This window comes from Nelumbo nucifera, chromosome 6 (assembly GCF_055504915.1).
Source record: "Nelumbo nucifera cultivar China Antique chromosome 6, China Antique-T2T, whole genome shotgun sequence".
Classification (NCBI taxonomy): Eukaryota; Viridiplantae; Streptophyta; class Magnoliopsida; order Proteales; family Nelumbonaceae; genus Nelumbo; species Nelumbo nucifera.
In genome coordinates, this window is record NC_142654.1 from 60,609,634 (window position 1) to 60,630,488 (window position 20,855).

The following is a 20,855-nucleotide window of genomic DNA, read 5'->3' on the forward strand; positions in this document are numbered from 1 at the left end:
TTTCTTTTTGAAATACGTGCACATGTGCAGGAATAAAGGTAACAAAACAAACTAAGTCTACTTGTTGCTGTTGTCTTTGTTCAGGTTCAGGTTCCAAGCTCTGGTTCCGAGACCATAGAATGTGGAGTCTGCCAGCATCCATTTCTTGTGAGTGCTCATTGATCCCCAGTTTGAGCACCGTCACATCATGATCCCAGCGGCAGTTTGTTTTGTTGATACAAAAAGTAATTTTTCTTCTTAATTCCCTCTGTTCTTCAGTATGGTTCTGCTGTCAATAAGCATCTAGATTCATGGAGTTTGTATATATGATCACCACCTGTTGATTCCGAATGCGTGTTGTCCAAATTGAATTCTTTAGTTCCCTTGTGTATCTGAATGTAATGCGAGAGCATCATACACGATGTTTTTTATAACAGTCAATCTGTTGGTATGCTGTTTGTGTTTATTTATTCCCTGTCGCTCTGTCATGAAGCTCCTCCTTCTAGTTTTGATTCTAACAAAAACCATCGTTGCAGCTTAAAAAAAAAGTTAAGTGATAACATCGATGAAATACGTTTTACCCTTTGAGCTGTCCATTGGAGCTCCCGGGCCAACATCGGAACATGAGAAATGGGCAGATCGGATTCATTCTTTTACAATAAAACCATCATCCAATAGAAGAATTTTATGGATTTCTGGTGTGGTGTGATGTCGCCATCCAAGCCTGGCACTCATCCGGTTATCAAGACGCCCTTCTTCTGGGTAGTTTCTCTTCGACGGGTGAATATGAATTTTCTCAAATCTCAACTCAAACGGAATTGGTTTCAGTGAATATTAATTGCATGAGTAAGAGCCGTGAAACTATAATGTTTCTATATGAACCGCTTAGTAGCAAGCCAGCAACAGCTTTCCTTGGTGGTAATAAAGAGCCTGCAACAGTTTTCTACCATGTCGCTGGCAAAAAAAGTAGAAACTGTAATATCCGGAGAGGGGTCTGTTTGCTTTAAATTGTCCAGCACCACTAGCTTTATCCAAGGTTTTAAATATTATACACCCGATCGCCGGTAGGGGCGTATCGGGAGATATCGATAGTGGTTTTCTATTTTTTTTATTTTTTTTTTTCAAAACCGATTCAGGGGCGCTGGTTTAAGGCTCCTCCACTCTCTTAACTGGTCAGAACCCCGATACACCCTTTGTAGGGGTGTATCAGAGAGCTCCCAAAATGATACATATCGGCCAATATGGGCCGATACGTCTTGATGCTTTGAACCTTGGCTTTATCCCGGTATCACCACCTTCCATTTCTAACCAGAAGAAACCTCACTTAATCAAATCTATGCTCTCTTTATTGTGTAGTCCGATAATGCTATGAATTGGGAACTATTTAAAAAATTAAGAAATGAGAAATCTAAGTTATCTAACACATAAATGAAAAAATACTTAACCAACTTGAAATAAGAATGATGGAATAACAAATTGGAAGAAAAATAGGAATTTTATTTCATTTAAATTTGAATGGTACAAATTACAAATACAATGATTGGATCATTGCATACTTGAACGAATGAAATATGAAAATAGAATAAATTAATAAATTATAAAAAATACAATATGGTTACAAATTGAAAATACAAAATTACATTGTTAAAAAATTAAAAAAATATATAAAATAAATTAAATAAAATTAAAAAAATTTACAATAATTTGAAAAAAATAAAAAATCTATATGAGTAGTTAAATCCATGAATCATCATTATGACTTCCATTATCTGCTTCAGGTGAAATATCCGATGTAGTATCATGCCCTCCCTTATCTTGTTTTGCATCTAGCCAATCCTTGAAGTAGATGCACATCTCTATGCTTTTATCGTTCATGCAGCTTCTTTTGTCATCCAACACCCTGGTACCTGCACTAAAACAAGACTCCGATGGAATTGTAGACACCAGAGGGGTTAGTAGATCATGTGCCATGATAGCGAGAACCGGATAAATTTTCGAGCGTTCACTCCACTAGGCTAAAATATCAAAATTATTTGATCCTTCACCAAAATTAGAAAAAATTGCTTGTAAATAAAAATTAAGTTTAGTAAATGAACTTGTTGTAGAAATAGGAGATTTCTGCCTTCTACTTATTAAATAAAAAAGTTTTTCTCTTCTACTACTGGGCTCAAGGTTAGAAGTATTTAAAATTATTAATTTATTTTCTCTTCTAGAACTTGTAGAAATATTTCCTACAACTTCAGATTCATACAATTGTACATTTTAAATAATAAATTATTAATTTCTTCTTTTTTATTTCTTATATCAATATTCATATTTTTACAATATGGTTCAAGTAAACTATCTAAACCATCTTTCCTAATCCCAGGGTCTAATATTGTAGCTAAACAATAAAAAGGCGAAATGTTCTCCCAATATTTTTTAAAATTTTCCATAATTTCAACAATACATTGAAATTGTGGATTATTTCTATACTTTGCAAAACAATCATTAATTACCATGAATTGATAAGGTAAATTACAACTAGTTGGATAATAAATTCCAAATAATTCATTAGTTGCATCATAAAAATGTTTTAAAAAATCTCTTATACAGAATATCATTTCCCAGTCTTCCTCAAATATCATATCATTAGGCATTTTTAAATTACAAAAATCAAGAAGAATTTGTTTATGGGATATACAACTTTCTAACATAGCATAGGTAGAATTCCACCTATGCTTTACATCTAATATAAAATGTTTATATTTTAAACCATAATTTTGACATAAATATTTAAATTCTTGTTTTCTTGTCCCTAAACTTTTTATATATATAATACAATTTCTAATTTTTGAAATATGAGTAGAAATAATATTCAAGGCATCTTGAATACATAAATTTAAGATGTGACATGCACAACTAATATGAAATAATTTACCATTTAAGCATGGTGTTAATTGAGATTTTAAAATATTTATTGCAAAATCATTATTGTTGTTATTATCAAAACTAATAAAAAATAATTTATTTTCTATTTCATAAGCATGCAAAGTATTTAAAATACTTGCAACAATAGCTGGGCCACTATGTGGCCATTCAAGCATAGTAAAACTTAAAAATTCTTTTATTCAAAAGCCAATTTTCATCAATGAAATGGCCGGTTACACAATTATAACTAATATTAAATTTGGATGTCCGAACATCTGTAGTAATTGCAAATTTAGAATTAAGATTTGCTAACAAAGAAATTAAATTTTGTTTATATGAATAAAAAATTTTTAAAGCATCAGTTCTTATAGTATTCCTAGAAACTTTTTTATATTGTGGGTTTACAGAACTATGCAACCATTTTTCTAGCTTTGGATCTTTAGCTAATATAAATGATTGTTCTGCATGTACAATAGACTTAGCAAGTTCTTGTCTCATTTTTTTTCTTGTAAATATTTAAAAGTACCAAAACTACTCCCACTCCCAATCTGTGTTTGGGTTGTTTCTCTCCCCTCATCTTCTTCTCGCTCATTTGTGAGCAGGTGTTTGCTCAAATGACCCATACCACCCTTGCTACAATAACTAAAATCCTTCTTACATTTTTGGCAAACGACCCTTTTCCCCTTCTCCTCAATATCTTCTACTTTGAAAAATTTCCAAACCGGGCTACTTAGCTTAGAGGCCCTTCTTTTTCCCCTAGTATCAGTACCGGGGGTGAAAGTTCCATTTCCATCGACATCAATCGCATAAGTGCTAACACTATCATGATGCGATTGAATATCATAAATGGTGAACATGTTGGGGAATCAGTTTTCAGAAGAGCCCGCCATTTTTTTTTAATTCTAAAAAGATAAAAATTAATCAAATTCGACTTATCCGGATTGCCGATTCAAAATCCCAATTTGATTTCAACGGTTGAAGCCTTTCAACATCCAAGCCTCCCAAATTGAGTTACTTGAACTAGTTGAGCAAGCCTTCTTCTTGTTGAAAGTTGAAACTTCAATAAAGTTGAGACTTGAGAATTGGAGAATGCAGAATCAGACAATCAGATAATCAAAATTACTCAGATTACAGAGAATTGAGAATGTATGAATATGAGAGAGAGAAGAGATTAAGAGAATTGTTGAATTGGTGTGATGAGAATGGTAGAGGATAGGGGTATGTATAGGAATTTAACATAATTCAATTGCCCAAAATACCAAAAAAACTAGTTGTTATTTAGTTGTTGGGAGGGGTATTTTGGTTATTGTAAAGTTATTTTTAATTTTACCCAAAAAGCCCCCATAAATTAGTTGTTATATAGATGTTGGGGGGCATTTATGTCATTTTTTCAACCCCCTATAAGCAAAATACACAAATACCCTCTAATATGGCTGTTTATATTGGGGGGGGGGGGGGCAACGACTATATTTTGGGTGGGCTGAGCGCGGCCTACTATGGGCCATGTTGTGCCGTGCCGTTCCGGCCCATGGGCCTTGAACCCCCGGTCCACCGTGCTGTGTCGGGTCGGGCCGGTCCAAAATTGTGCTGCCCGACCCGATTTACACATCTACTTGAACTTTCTCTGACATGGTTGCAATTAGACCCCCTTTGTTAGAATCCTCTAAAAAGAGGCATAAAATGTCCAAAATATCTATGCAATTAGCTCAGACCAGAATGTTTATTTTTCAAAATTTTCTTCATATGAATTGCTAGCCCAAATCTTTCCAATCTCTTCTCTGAAATTGATTTATTTTTCAAATTTTCCCTAATATCAACCACTCAAAGGTAAAGCTGCAACTTTAAATTCTCTATTTTTTTTCTTTGTTTATAAAGTTTGTATTTTTTTTCTTTTGTAGAAACCAGTTGCATGGGTATTTTTGACAATTTTTTGTGCCTCTTGTTAGATGATTCTAACAGAGGGGGTCTACTTGCAATCACCAACTCCAAGGACATTTCAACAACAGTCAGAAACTTCAGAAGAGGTTTCGACAATTTACCCTTATTTCTTTTTCCGTAAAACTAGTTTTTAATTGCATGGTTTTCAAAACCGGACCAGACTGGACAGTCAAACCGGAAAAACTGGGAACCGGTCATGTGACTGGTTCTGTTTTACCCCAGAACCGTTATTTCCCCCAAATCGTTGATTTGGTCACCAAACCATTGACCCAGGTGGTTGAACCATTCGAACTGTTTGAACCGTTCAACATTTTGAGTGGTTCCCAGTTTCTTCTGTAGAAACCAGTTGCATGGGTATTTCTGACAAATTTTTGTGCCTCTTGTTAGATTATTCTAACAGAGGGGGTCTAGTTGCAATCACTAACTCCAAGGAGGTTTCAACAACAATCAGAAACTTCAGAAGAGGTTTCAGCAATTTACCCTTATTTCTTTTTCCGTAAAACTAGTTTTTAATTGCATGGTTTTCAAAATCGGAACGGCCGGACAGTCGGACCAGAAAAACCATTGACCCGGGCGATTAAACCATTTGAACTGAACCATTCAACAGTTTGATCGGTTATTATTATTATTATTTTTTAATTTTTTGTCAAAACGGGTCATATGTTCGATTCAAATAGTCAGGCCGTTCAACCCAGGAACAGAACCCGGTTGGTTGTCCGGGTCGGTTTTAAAAACCTTGTTTAATTGACACTGAGCTGGTGCTTTTCTTGGTACAGTACATCCCGAGAATCGAGACTTCCTACTATTTCTCTCCTTTTTCCACTTAAAGACGATGTAAAAGTGACCGAGATGCAAGGGGAAAACTTTTGTTTAACATTTCCGGAAAGACCACCTAATTTGTTCGTTTACCGGGTTCGGCACGAAATCATGAATAAGCTCTACCAAAGATTGCCAAGCATTTGGTACCGAGTTTCCCCCTCCGTTTTTAGTAACAAAATGAACCAGAAGTAGGACCAAACTGAGAGTTAGCAGCATAGACAAAGAGGGATTTGTGAATGAGAAATACAAGTTTCCTATATTCATAGGAATCAATGGGATAATGGCAAATTGCTCAAGTGGGCTGTTGGGCGTAATCGTAAGAAACACTTTTCATTTCATCCCTGTAGTTCCGCTTCTTGCTCTAACAATTCAGAAAGACTTGTCGGAAATCGCCGGTTGGGTTGGTCCCCCCGAAAAAGGCATGAAAAAAAATCTCTGGTCAGGCAACGAAACAGCCAACGAAACAGGGCTCTTCATTAAAACTCCTTCAATGGTTTGTTCCCGATTTCAGCCAACGAAACAGCCAATCCTCGTAAATATACACTGACATTTAGCTCATACACTAAATTCCCTTCAATAGCATTAGAGCATACTTTGACACTTTCTGTACTCTGTTCTCTTTTTTTCTTTCTTGTTTTGGTAGATTTTTTTTTTTTATTTCTTTTCTCTTGTTCATCTCTTGAGTTTTTTGTTGATGGTTTCTTTTATAGCCCAAACTTTATTCAGGTGGAACGCACCTTGAAATTTTATTAACCATTGAATCTCCGGTTGAGATAGAACCTTTTTATTTTCAAAGAAATATTCCCTCCCATGACAACATCTACACTTCACATTTAGAAATCAAAATCTTGACTGTCAAATTCGATTTTGCATCTTGCGGTGGAGTTTGGGTGTAAATAATAACTAACGTTTAATGTTGAAAATAAATGGAAATATTCATGTTGGAGGCTGCCCCTTTGTTCTAAATTTACCCAATCTTCCAACGAGTTGGAGGTATATAGATACATGGAAGGCAGCGGCAGAAGAGAAGAAGAATGTGTGAGGATCTCCTCCCAATAAAATATGTTTCAATACCCTACCAACTTGCTCTAACACCGTGCATCTCACTATGAGATTATAAAACCCGTCATGTATGAGATGTGCCATGCCAGATTATGTTGGTAGGTTGTTGCAATGTATTTTATTGGCAGGTGATATGGACTCAAAGAATATAGCCATTGTATCCCAGAGCATGTACATTGTTGGGAGATCACATTGGCGATAAACAATACATAATATCTTCCAATGGCAAGTATGTATATTCTGTGAGGGAACGGGATCTGCTACTCACACATGGGCGCCTCACAAACACATCCATCATGTATTGGGAACATCTCCCGTGTTCCATGCTTATAATAATTTATAAGTACAGGAGATGTTCCCAATGCATGATAGGATGTGTGCGAGATCGGTGTGAGGCGCCCTGTGTGAGGAGCAGATTCAGTCTCCTCTGTGAGTCATAAATGTGAATGCAGGAATTGATGACATTGTCAGGGTAGACTAAGGAGACAAGGACCATGACATCCCCTTTGGTTTTCATAAAACCGTGCATTGTCATTGCCTCTTGAGTTGTGCGTTGGGAATACCTTCATATTGAAAGTGAAGGGGGCTGTGAGTAGACCTATTCATGGGCCGGGTGGCCCGACGGGCCAGCCCGGCCCGGCCCAGCCCCCGGACGGGCTTGGACATTCTTATAGGCCCGCGGGCTTAAATTTGGGCCAAAAAGCCCGGCCCGCAATAAATTCGAGCCGGGCTCGGGTTTTGTCAAAATAGCCCGGCCCGAGCGGCCCGACCCGACCTAATATTAAACATAAAATTAGTTATGTGATTATGTCCATTTGAATAAATTTTTTGATTTAAGAATGTAAAATTGTGTTTTAAAATATAAAAGAAAGGAAAAAATACCATCTTGTAGGCCCATTGTTCATTTAAATAGAAAAAAAAATACTATATGAATTTTTACTTCTAATTTGAATAGGGAAAATTGTTTTTTTTTTTTCAATTAGGTTGGGCTTCGGGCTTTTTACCAGGGCCGGGCTCGGGCCCAAGTTATAGGCCCGCTGGTCAGGCCGGGCTTGGGCTCGGGCCTAGTATATTTTCATTAGTGACAAGTGAAAGCCCGGCCCGAGCCCGGCCCAGCCCAGCCCATGAACAGGTCTAGCTGTGAGGATGGTTTTGTGACCAAATCCAACTTACCTGTACATTGATGATGCGGTATAGTCATTATTGATTGGAATATGATTTTGGAGTTAAAATCAACCGCCCATAGAGACTGTGCCCCACAATGTCCCACAGTACATTCTGGCTTCTGATGAAGGGTGATTTGGCGCGACCTAGCGAGAAGGGGACACGTGGATACGACTTGACTAAGAGATGACAGTTCAGCCTGGCAAGCCTAGTTCGCAACGTAGAGTCACCTCGGCGTCGGGGCACCTCAGCATTCAATCCAGTTCAGAACTAAAGAATCGAAGTATCAGCTCGAGGCTAAGAACCCGAACCGCCACGTAACAACTCCGGAAGTTTCGCCAGCAGACCCCGAACCTCACGGGATCACGCCGCATAACAGTAGGCCTTATCCTCTCCCCGCCCGGATCGGGCAGAATCGATCAACTTTATTAACTGATGCGTTACTCCCCGATTAAAGTGGAAATGGATCCGCTCAGGACGAAGATCCCGGAACCGATCCGTGAAACTCGCAAGAGCTCAACTATGTAAGAGCAATAACCCCTCTAGGGCCCAGGTACGCGTGATCACTCTACTCTCTAGCTCTAAAGCTCTCAAGTTCTCAAAGTATTCCGCTCGCAGATACTAACTTAAGCATCAGAGCGACCTCGCCGGGTTAGCCACCCGGGTTCTCTGATCCATTGTCTTGTAGATTCATCTAGCTCGCTACTCGATTGGAAGCCAGATCACCCTCCAGTTGGGAGTAGTCAGATCGTGCTACATCAATTGGCGCCGTCTGTGGGAACCGACCGAAAAGTCATCTCCTTTTTTATAGTCATCAACCTTAATCTTACATCAATGGCATCTTCGAGTCACGCCGGGCAAAGCAGCGAGATGAACGTCTCCGGGGGACAACCCCAACTCCCTTTGGTGTGCATTGACCAGTTTACCATCCCGCTTACTGCGACTGGAGCTCCAACGCTGACCGTGCCACCGAACACCACACAGGTGAATGCCCCACTTCCCCAAGTGTTAGGAGCAACCTTTTTCGAGCCTTCTGTGGTTCCCCTCAGAGTCGGGCCATCCCAGTTCAACGACCTGGTGCTGTGTGTCTGGGCTATCCTGATCCAGATGAAGTAGGTTCAGCAATTCCAACAGTACCAGTAGTACTAGCATCAGTTCCCTCCATTGCTGCAGAACCAGCAGCCGGTTCCACCTTGGCACCCAATGGCCCAACAGAATCAGAACCGACCTCGGGTTAACCAGAATATCATCCGATCTCCCCACCGAGGCGAAGAGACTTCCCAAGTCCCAATTCCTCCCAGGAGTCAGGTTTCACCCCGTGGGAGGAGAGACGGTCAGATTACTCCACCTGCCTCACAAGGAACCTCGGAAACAGGTCCAGGGATACTCAGCCTAATAGGGCCAATCTTCCTCGGTGTTCACAACAAGAAAACGACGGTTCACTAGCAGGTATCCAGTTCAGGGTTTGAGGTGTGAACTCGAGACAGGTCCTCTCCGTCTGTGATAGCCAGCCCTAGAATCCCACAAGGAACCAGGAACTACCTCGCGGCAGAGCGGTACCGGAGCACACTGAAATCAGCAACACCAATGCCGAACCGGTAAAGAGGTAACAACAGAGATGTCGCAAGGCACGCCGTACCTCGATTTAGAACAACTAACTAGCAAGGCCGAACTAGCAAGAAGGGCAAGCTAAAGGTAAGGGAGAAGTGAGCTCGGTAGCTACAAAGGCCACTCCTCCCCTACTTTCCAGGTCGTCTCCCCTGTCTCCCGAGCTCTTAGTGACCTCGATGCCTAAGGACTTCAAGATGCCTCCCTTAGACAAGTACGACGGGTCCTTCGATCCTAATGACCATGTGTACTCTTTCTAGTCCCAGATGCACCTGGCTGGGGCTGATGAGTCTTGTATGTGTGTGGCCTTCTCCACTACCTTTAGAGGGGTAGTTCGGACCTGGTATCAGAACCTCACGCCGGGATCGATCAAGAGCTGGTCGCAGTTCGTAGATTTGTTTACCTCGCACTTCATCACCAGCAAGAAGTGCCTGAGGTCATAGGAAAGCCTTCTCAACGTAGTTCAGAGAGCGGGAGAGTTGATTAGAAGCTACATTAAGCGCTTCAACGACACTTGCCTGCAGATCCCAGACTTAGATCCAGCGGTAAGACTCACAACAACTAAGAAAGGAATAACCCACAGGGAGTTTAAATGGCATGTGGTGGCCAATAAACCAAAGGACATCACCGAATTCCTCAAGCTAGCCGATCAGTTCATCGATACCGAAGAGGAAATCAACCAGAAGACTGACAACCCGACAGAAAAAAGGAAAAGAGACAATGATGACACAGGTAATGGCGGACACAAAAGAAGAAAGAGCAAGTACCCGAGCGGGGGAAGAAACAAATCCAGAAGCTGATCTGCCTCGCGAGCTCGCAAATAAGGTCGGCACTGTAGGACCCCACTTGTTGAAAGAACGAACTACACGCCATTAAACAATAAACGAGGGGAAATCTTAATGGCCATTAAGGACTCCTCCTTCGTCAAATGGCCCCCCAAGTTGAGGGGAGATCTTGCAACAAGGAACTAGAACATCTACTATCATTTCCACAGAGACCACGAGCACAACACGGAGAACTACAGGAACCTCCGCGATGAGATCGAGGAGCTCATCCGCCGCGGATACTTGAAAAATTTTATACAGCGAGAAGAGAGAGGCCAAGCGGATCGGCCAGTAGACCGACAAGGGGACCAGAGAAGGAATGCCCCCGAAACCAGTAGGCTGAACGAGTAGCCGCCAAGAAAGTTACCCGAGGAAAGACCGATCCGCGGGGTAATCAATATGATTACTAGCGGGTCCATCATCATGGGGTGTACATCCACCACCGACCTGCTACCGATCTAAAATACCTCACTAGCCCATGGCCCTTCGCGCAGTGGGGAATCAACATCCTTGGCCCATTCCCGCCAGCGACAGGACAGAGGAAGTTTCTGGTTGGAGCAGTAGACTACTTTACCAAGTGGGTGAAAGTTGAACCTCTGGCAACAATCACAGCCCACGACATACAAAATTTCTTTTGGAGGAACATAGTATGTCGCTTCGGCTACATCGGGTACTCATCTTCGATAATGGGAAGTAGTTCGAAGATATTAAGTTTCAGAATTGGTGTGCCGAAATGGGAATTCAACAAAATTTCACCTCGGTGGTACACCCCTAGGCGAATGAGCAAGCGGAAGTCACTAACAGAGCCATACTTCGCGGACTGAAAGCTTGCTTAGCTCGAGCCAAGGGGTTGTGGGTAGATGAACTACCCAGTGTCCTCTAGGCTTTCCGGGCTACCATTAAGACTGCCACAGGTGAAACTCCTTTCAACCTCACGGCACAGAAGCGGTGATCCCAGTAGAAATCGAGGTGCCTACACTACGCTTGGAGGCTTATGATGAGGAGACGAATGGTGACGAGCTCCGTACCATCCTAGACCTGGTAGAAGAGGTACGAGACCTGACTTACATCTGGATTACAACTTACCAACAAAGAGTAGTTTGGTACTATAATTCCTGGGTCAGAAAGCGATACTTCCGCGTCGGCGACCTAGTTCTTCGGAAGGCTATGGTACCTGAGCCTGACGTTGGTAAGCTCGGACCGAATTGGGAAGGTCTGTACCGAGTAAGATGGGTGTTTGGGGAAGGTACGTACGAGCTCGAGACTTTGGAAGGGAAGCAAGTACCTCGTGCGTGGAACATCGACAACCTAAGAAGGTACTACTCGTGATCACCAAAGTGGAGAGAGGACTGCGAGTCACTCCCAAAATCCCAAGGGCCATGACGCCGAGCTGACATAAGACCTTGGCACTAAGATAAGTCCTAGTCGCCTCTTCGACATAGGCAAATAAGCCCTAGTCGCCTCCTCGGCATAGGCAGATAAGTCCTAGTCGCCTCTTTGGCATAGATAGACAAGTCCTAGTCGCCTCTTCGGCATAGGCAAACCAGTTCTCACGACTGAGGCATAGACAGTTCGGGTATAAAACCTACGATGTTTAGTCCACCTCGGCATATAACAACAGGTTGATCCCATTTGAAGTCGGGCCCGATGGCTTGAAACCAAGGGATAACCAACACCTAAACGAGTAGCCCGTGTGCAGACAGGTTGGGTATATACCGTATAGTGTCCGCCCACCTCGGCGTACAACGATGCGAAGTTATCCCTACTCGGAGTCCAGCTCATTAGCTTGACAGTTCGGGGTAACCAACACTTAGAAAAAAAATCTACTCCTATTTGGGGTTGGCGCACAACGATGCGAAGTTATCCCTATTCGTAGTCTAGCTCGTTAGCTCGACAGTTCGGGGTAACCAACACTTAGAAAAAATTTACTCCTATTTGGTTTAGTTCGCCAGTTTGGGAGTTATTTACACTTAGAAAATTTTTACACGGAGATTGCCAAAATACTTGTATTTCATTAATGTGAAGTTTTGAGTACAAAAAAAAAAATGAGAAGAAACTATCACAATGAACCGAGCTCGGAGGCCCGGGGTGTACATCATAAGAGGTCCAAGAAAAGAGGCAAGAATTCTGCGTCTGAACTGCCATTCAGGTCAGTCTCCCTGCGATCCTCCTCCGCGTCCTCTCGTCCTAACAGAATCACCTCGGGGACTTCATCGTCACTTTGCTCTTCGGAGGAGCCGGGTTCTTCGTTAGCCGCTTTCGCCATCTCGGGAGTAAGGTCGGACATGGAAATGGTTCTGAGGTCAAGCTTGAGAAACTTCTGTCGCATCAACCATTTGCATAGCTTGAAACCAGACCGATAAGAGCTTGGCCCATACTCGACCTGGAGATTGTGGAACTCCGAAGACTCTTTGAAGCCTTCGATGGCACACTCTCTCTCCTCAACTCGCGCCTCTTGGATGGCGGTCTTGAAGATCTCGGTGTGCTCTTTGATCATTGCATCGAGGTTCTCGTTCTCGCGTTGGAGCTTCTCCTTCTCCTTAGTCAGCGCCATGATTAGCTCCTGTTGACTCCGAGCTCCTTTGTTAGCCCGAAGAACCTCACCCCGAGCTAAGTCCAACTCGCGGTAAAGTTTTTGAGCGTTCTCCTCGGCTTCCCGAGCTCGCTTCAATCGGATCTCAGACTAGTAGACTAGCGAGTGAATGGCGGAGTTCACCTGGCAAGAAGAAAGCAGATGAAAGTACCTTTAAAAAATGAGCAAGGAAATGAAGTACAAAGGTAAAGTACTCACCACCATACAATAATTGGCAGCCCGGCCTCCGAGCTGACTTTTGGGCATGTCAGCCCACTCCGCGACTTCGGCAGGAAAAATGACGTCCTTACTTTTGAGGAGCCCGACCCGAGGGGTCATTATACTCTCCTTCGAGAGCTGAGGCTCGGGCACGAAAGTGCTCTCCAGCTCATGAGGCGGAGCTCCTTCGTCCTGGTCTTTGTCCAGGTCCATGATAGGAGGTTGGGACAAACCTCCTCCTCCAGAAGCTTGGTTGAGATCGGCTCCAGTGCTGCAACCTCGGGTGGGATGGGGGCAGAAGGACCGGCCTCTCGGCGAGGCTTCTTTGAGGCCTTCCTCTTTTTCCCTCTCTGGAAGCTCCTTAAAAGGTTTTCTGCATTGACCTCCGGCATAGCTACTGAAAAAAAAAGAGAAGAGGTTAGTTGCGAACTGAAATAAATTCAAAATAAAAAAGAGTAATATGAGCGCCGAGGTGGAGGCCTACCAGGAGGGCTCAGCCCAGGTCGCACAACCTTCTCCTCGGCCAAGAAATCTCTCATCTCCAGGCCGAGGTCCCTCCAAGAGTTAACGATCGCCCTGGTCTCCGCATCTAGCCTCACCCTGGGGTCTTTAATGGCCACTTGCTAGTGAGTCGGGAAGGGCCACTCCTCAGGGTTCCAGACAAAAAAGTATCTCCTCTTCCAGGCCGGTATTTTGTTCGAGCTGTCGAATAGAATTTTGAACCCAGGGTGAGGACAAATGTAGTAACTCTGTCGAATATCCCCGCGCAAGCAAGCAAAGTTCTTTTTGATCTAATAGATCGAGCTAAAAATGTCTAAGGACAGAGGTCGGTTATACTCGTTAAATAGGGAGATTGTACCTACTATAGTTTGGATGGAGTTCGGGTGTAATTGGTCAATGGTGATATCAAAGAACTTAATAATTTCTACAATGAATAGGTGGAGCAGGAAGCGCAGCCCATCTACGAGCTGTTATTCGAAAACCGCGAGCTCATGGTGACTGATGTAACCGTATTTGGTTACGTACCAATTTTTTTTTTGTGATGTACCAATTTTTTGACTAAGTACCTCGTCATTTGACATGCTCCTAGGTGGCCTGTGACTCAGAGGATGATGGAGCTCCCTGGTGGCGAACTGCCTGGTGATGAGCTACTTGGTAGCGAATTCCCTGGTGGAGAGCTACCTGGTGATGAGCTCCCTGGTGGAGAGCTACCTAGTGACGAGCTCCCTGGTGGAGAGCTACCTGGCGACGAGCTCTCTGGTGGAGAGCTACTTGGTGACGAGCTCCCTGGTGGAGAGCTACCTGGTGACGAGCTCCTTGGTGGAGAGCTACCTGGTGACGAGCTCCCTGTTGGAGAGCTACTTGGTGACGAGCTCCCTGGTGGAGAGCCACCTGGCTGTCCTCTACATGAGGTGATCTCCTCTCCTTTGCAGGCGGCAGGAGCTGAGGGACCTGCGAGAACTGAATCAGAGGACACGGGGGTGTTTTCCCGGCGAGGACTCTCCGATGCCTAAGTTAGCATTCTAATTGTAGGGAGCTTAGAGAGAAATGAGAGAGCTAGAGAGCAAGTATTACCTCCATTTTTTCATTCTTTTCCCCCTTGTCTTTGGGGGTTGGAGTCCTTATATAGTGGTGTCCTGTCAAATCAGGCGTAACAGCCTCTGTCAAGTCAGGCGTAACCGCCTCTGTCTCTCTGCCGCAACTGTTACTGTCAGAGCTGAGGTGGCGGGTGCAGGCGGCTGCTGGGGAGTACGGCTCTGCCAATCAAGGGACAACTCTCAGTACCGGTAGGCACAACGCCGCCTAGCGAGAGACGTGGGCGCAGGTCTCCGGATCTGTTAGGTACGGTTGTCAGCAGGAGATCTTCCTGCGATACGTTGAGCTGCCCCTAAGTGCCGAGCTGCCTGTAAGTGCCGAGCTGATCCTAAGTGGCGAGCTCTTCGTAAGACGCCAGGCTGCCTGCGGAGTGGCCAGCTGCCTGTGGCGAGCTGCCTATGCCGAGCTGCCCTAGCTATACCGAGCTGCCCGAGGCTGCACTTGGTTTGCATGAGGTGCCAGGTGTCACAATTTCACTAGAGGGCCAAATCCGCCCTCATCATTTGCCCTCCACTCCCGAGCTGAGAGTAACTTAGCGAAGGGAGTAGATTTCTTCTTTTGGCCCGTAAGTCGACGAGCTAGTAAGTGTTGATCCAATTCCTTAAGCTTTGGGAGCTGCCTGTATGTGGCGAGCTGCCTGCTAATGGCGAGCTGCCTATAAGGTGAGGAGGTCTCCGCCAGTTCAGTAGTGTAGCCCTTAGGCTCTGGGGGCAACTTATAGTTCACTTTTGCTGATTTTGCTCATGCTGAGGAAGCGACTGGGTATTTAGCAATAGTGTGGCCCGTAGGCTTTGGGAGCGACTAGTAGTCCACTCTTCTTGACTTTGCCCATGCCGAAGAGGCGACTGGGTCTTAAGCAGTAATGTGGCCCGTAGGCTTTGGGAGCGACTCGTAGTCCACTCTTCTTTGACTTTGCCCGTGCCGAAGAGGCGACTGGGTCTTAAGTAGTAATGTGGCCCGTAGGCTTTGCCTGTGAAGTGCCGAACTGACCAAGTGCTGAGCTGCCTGCGAGGTGCCGAGCTGACCAGGTGTTGAGCTACCAGTGAGGTGCCGAGCTACCAGTGAGGTGCCGAGCTACATGCGAGGTGCCGAGCTACCAGTGAGGTGCCGAGCTACCTGTGAGGTGCCGAGCTACCTGTGAGGTGCCGATCTGACCAAGTGCCGAGCTACCAATGAGGTGCTGAGCTGATCAGGTGCCGAACCGACCAGGTGGGTGCCTTAGAGCTATGATTGCGCTGCATCAGCTTTGTAATGTCGGTCACCCACTCCTACAAGAAGCTATTAGGAGCTCGACCTTCGAGGGCAGCACTACTAACTTTAGGTCGCCAGCTCACATGGGAGCCTTGGAAGGCTCGACCGGTAAGGGCGCCTATGTAGTCTGTTGGCCGCCAACTCCCGTGGAAGCCACGAAGAGCTCATCTTTGTAGGGGGGACCTTGCGGAGAGGACTGATGAGGCTTTATCCGAATTGAAAGTAAAGTTAGTCTGTTAGCTCCCTGCATTGTCTTTGAGTTCATAAAAAATGTAAATTATAGAGCGAGAGCTTTAATTTCTAAAAAGTGAGGACTTAGTTTTCTGGGAGAAGAGGACTTAGCTTTTGTAAGATGAGAACTTAGCTTTTGTAGGATGAGAACTTAGCTTTTGTAGGATCAGAACGTAGCTTTTGTAGGATGAGAACTTAGCTTTCTGTAGCGTGTTCCCACAAACAGCGCCAAATGATGTAACCGTTTCTGGTCACGTACCAATTTTTTTTTTTTGTGATGTACCAACTTTTTGGCTAAGTACCTCATCATTTGACATGCTCCCAGGTGGCTTGTGACTCAGAGGATGATGGAGCTCCCTGGTGGCGAACTGCCTGGTGATGAGCTACTTGGTGGCAAATTCCCTAGTGGTGAGCTACCTGGTGACGAGCTCCCTGGTGGTGAGCTACCTGGTGGAGAGCTACCTGGTGACGAGCTCCCTGGTGGTGAGCTACTTGGTGACGAGCTCCCTGGTGGAGAGCTACCTGGCGATGAGCTCCCTCGTGGAGAGCTACTTGGTGACGAGCTCCCTGGCGGAGAGCTACCTGGCGATGAGCTCCCTGGTGGAGAGCTACCTGGTGACGAGCTCCCTAGTGGAGAGCTACCTGGTGACGAGCTCCCTGGTGGAGAGCTACCTGGTGACGAGCTCCCTGGTGGAGAGCTACCTGGCTGCCATCTACATGAGGTGATCTCCTCTCCTTTGCAGGCGGCGGGAGCTGAGGGACCTGCGAGAACTGAATCAGAGGACCCTGGTGGAGAGCTACCTGGTGACGAGCTCCCTGGTGGAGAGCTACCTGGTGACGAGCTCCTTGGTGGAGAGCTACTTGGTGACGAGCTCCCTGGTGGAGAGCTACCTGGCTGCCATCTACATGAGGTGATCTCCTCTCCTTTGCAGGCGGCGGGAGCTGAGGGACCTGCGAGAACTGAATCAGAGGACCCAGGGGTATTTTTCCAGCGGGGACTCTCCGATGCCTAAGTTAGCATTCTAATTGTAGGGAGCTTGGAGAGAAATGAGAGAGCTAGAGAGCAAGTATTACCTCAATTTTTTCATTCTTTTCCCCCTTGTCTTTGGGGGTCGGAATCCTTATATAGTGGTGTCATGTCAAATCAGGCGTAATAGCCTCTATCAAGTCAGGCGTAACCGCCTCTGTCTTTCTACCGCAACCGTTACTGTCAGAGATGATGTGGCGGGTGCAGGCGGCTGCTGCAGAGTACGGCTCTGCCAGTCAAGGGACAACTCTCAATACTGGCAGGCACAGTGCCACTTAGCGAGAGACGTGGGCGTAGATCTCCGGATCTGTCAGGTACGGTTGTCAGGCAGGAGATCTTCCTGTGATACGCCGAGCTGCCCCTAAGTGTCGAGCTACCTATGCCGAGTTGCCTGTAAGTGCCGAGCTGACCTTAAGTGGCGAGCTCTTCGTAAGACGCTAGGCTGCCTGCGGAGTGGCCAACTTCCTGTGGCGAGCTACCTATGCCGAGCTGCCCGAGGCTGCACTTTGTTTGCATGAGGTGCCAGGTGTCACAATTTCACTAGAGGGCCAAATCCGCCCTCATCAGTGACCATGAACCCAAAGGTACCGACCCAAAGGAATACTGAATACAAGGTTATTGGGAAGACGATAACAAGCTACCAAGGACAGTAGCTTGTCCGAGGTCATAGTGGAAGGACTGAAGTCATCTGAATCCCAACCTCGAGAAGAAGATGAGACCCTCTCTCTGGGGGTCGGTTCCTCCTCCTGAGCTATAGTCTCCTCAGGCCGAGATGGCCCGACTTTGGGTAAAGGAATTTCTCCTAAGGGGCGAGGGGGGGGGGACTGCCTGGCGAGGAGCTGACCTCGCTAGCGGGAGCCGAGGACTGCACCTCGACACCCTCAAGCTCACTAGAGTCACTAAGAAGCTTATCTATACTAGCACTAGACATACTGAAACTGGAATAGGAAAGGAGAACAAACTAACGAAGAAAAGATGAATTCACCAAAAAAGATGAAAACGACCTCGGAACACAAAGGAAGAAGTGGCAAGCTGAAGGACTCCGACGCGATCTCGGGAGAGCTCAATCACAAGATTTTTTGACGAAGAAGAGGGGCCCCTTAACCCCCTATTTATAGTTTACCACATGGCGATCAATGGTTGAGATCTGCTCTATCCAACGGCTCTCATGAAAATCGGTTACACGACACCTGAGGACGAAATTGGTTGAGCGTGCTCTTTGACGTCCGTGGAGTCTATAAACGGCGTGACGTCCGCGCGTACCCAGGACGCGATTTGGGTCATTTCGGGTTGAGCTAGACGGTTGAACAGGCCCGACCAACGGTTCGCTCTTCAGATTATCCAGACCCCGCGCCAAATCCATTTAGATCCTCCATGAACTCCTGGCACCGGGTTGGGACCCCTGGCACGAGGAGTAGGGGGCAATTGATGAAGGGTTATTTGGCGCGACCTAGCGAGAAGGGGACACGTGGACACGACCTGACTAAGAGATGATAGCTCAGCCTGGCAAGCCTAGTTCGCAACGTAGAGTCACCTTGGCGTAGAGTCACCTCGGTGTAGAGTCACCTCGGCGTAGTCACCTCGGCGTCAGGGCACCTCGGCATTCAACCCAGTTCGGAACTAAAGAACCGAAGTATCAACTCGGGACTAACAACCCGAACCGCCACGTAACGACTTCGGAAGTTTCTCCAACGGACTCTGAACCTCACAGGATCACGCCATGTAACAGCAAGCCTTATCCTCTCCTCGCCCGGATCGGGCGGAATCGATAAACTTTATTAACTGATACATTACTCCCCGATTAAAGCGAAAACGGATCCCCTCTGGATGAAGATCGCAGAACCGATCCATGAAACTCGCGGGAGCTCAACTATATAAGAGCAATAACCCCTCCAGGGCCCAGGTACGCGTGATCACTCTACTCTCTAGCTCTCAAGCTCTCAAGTTTTCAAAGTATTCAGCTCGCAAATACTAACTTAAGCATCGGAGCGACCTCGCCGGGTTAGCCACCCCGGGTTCTCTGATCCATTGTCTTACAGATTCATCTAGCTCGCTACTCGATTGGAAGCTAGATCACCCTCCAGCTGAGAGTAGTCAGATCGCGCTACATCATCTCCCAAAAATAACATAATCATTTCTGATACTGTCATTGGGAGATATTCTCAATACACAACAGGGATGTGCTGTGGGACGTTGTGGGGCACTGTCTTGTGGGGGCTGATTTGATTGTGCTCACAATGAAGGTATTTTTGTTCATGTGAAGATGTTCCAATGTAGACTGATAAGTGTTGTGAGATGGTATGAGTACCAATTTTGTGAGCATAAAATTTAGATTTGTATTCTGTATTTCCATGTCAACGGTGAAAGGACAAAGAATAGCATTTTTACCATCTGGGCTCCATCTCACCAGCTTTGTTTTCATTTACGGTATGGAGTGTTGCAAAAAGCTTGGATTAAATGAAAGCCTTTTAAATGGAACTATAAAGTATACGTCCACCAATGTAATAACATGGAATTAATACCGTCTTCTAGTTGTAGTGCAATTTTATTTGTATCAAGATAAATGCATGAGAGTGCAAATGAAAAGAATGCAAAATTTTGTTTAATTTTATTTTGAATTTTATGTTTTTTTTTTAGTATTTGATTGTACATTTGAATCCTTTATTGGAGCGGTAATTCTTTTTTCCTCTTTTTGGGAATAGCTTTTCCAAAGTCGGCGGTAACTAATAGGATTTTTTTTTTCTCGATAAAAAAGGAACTACTATAAATATCATGGGTACAATTGGGTCTCCCTTTTACAGCAATCTAAAAAATATGCGGGTAAATACATAGGGGGATTGGTTCTATTAATATAAGTGCTTTTAAGCCTAGCTCATTTTGCAAGTTCATAAGTTGGCTTAACTAACTCTCTGTTTACATTAAAAAACTTTACATTTTCAAAAAGTAATAATAATTCAAATATATGATCATACAACGCTTGAAGATCCCAGGTGATGTTTTTATCAGTTCCTCCTATTTTCAAAAGAATTTCTTTTGCATCTGATAGCGAAAAACCTGCTTTGAAGCCCATACAAAAAAGTTTACGTAAACCTCTTATTATTGCCCAGAGCTCAGCTGCTGCTAATGATTTTTCCATACACGGTTTTCCTTCTGCAATGAGAAAAGGAGATCTATGTGAGAACATAAAGAGTCTAGTTGATGCAGTGTGTGTGGTAGTGTTCCATGATCCATCCACTAAGATGATCGGAAGAGCTGTATGAAGAACCTGTTGTAGATTCCATTCTGAATGCAGTTGAGTAAAATGTGATTTTTGTAGCTTTGTCACTCTAGAGGTGCAGTAGTTACCAGCCTTGTGCAGGATCTGGTTTCCCGTTATTAAAATTGTGATAATTTCTCACATCTCATATGCTTCTGAAAATTGTACAGACTTTTGCAAAATAAGTGTACTTTAAGGCTTTGTTCTTGATATGACTATTATATTGCCACCACCATTCTATCAGATATTCTTGGCTAGAGTTTAGAAAAGCCTCCGGCATAAGCCTAATTTGGGCTTGCATCCAGACAGCCCTTGAAAGAGGGCATTCCAAGAAGAGGTGTTTTTGGGTCTTTGGATATGATTTGCAAAAGGTGCACCAAGTGTCTTCTCTTTTTCTGT

The 20,855-nt window shown here is 44.7% G+C and overlaps 1 protein-coding gene across 1 annotated transcript in view; it reads left to right on the forward strand.

Moving 5' to 3' along the window:
- The window catches only part of LOC104604260 (protein FREE1-like), a 31,517-nt gene extending 31,072 nt beyond the window's left edge, over positions 1-445 (forward strand). The window contains exon 10 of the mRNA XM_010268535.3: positions 85-445. Within this exon, the coding sequence (XP_010266837.1) occupies positions 85-162 (78 nt within the window). The 3' untranslated portion in view covers positions 163-445. The remainder of the gene's footprint in view (positions 1-84) is intronic.
- The last annotated feature ends 20,410 nt before the right edge of the window (positions 446-20,855 follow it).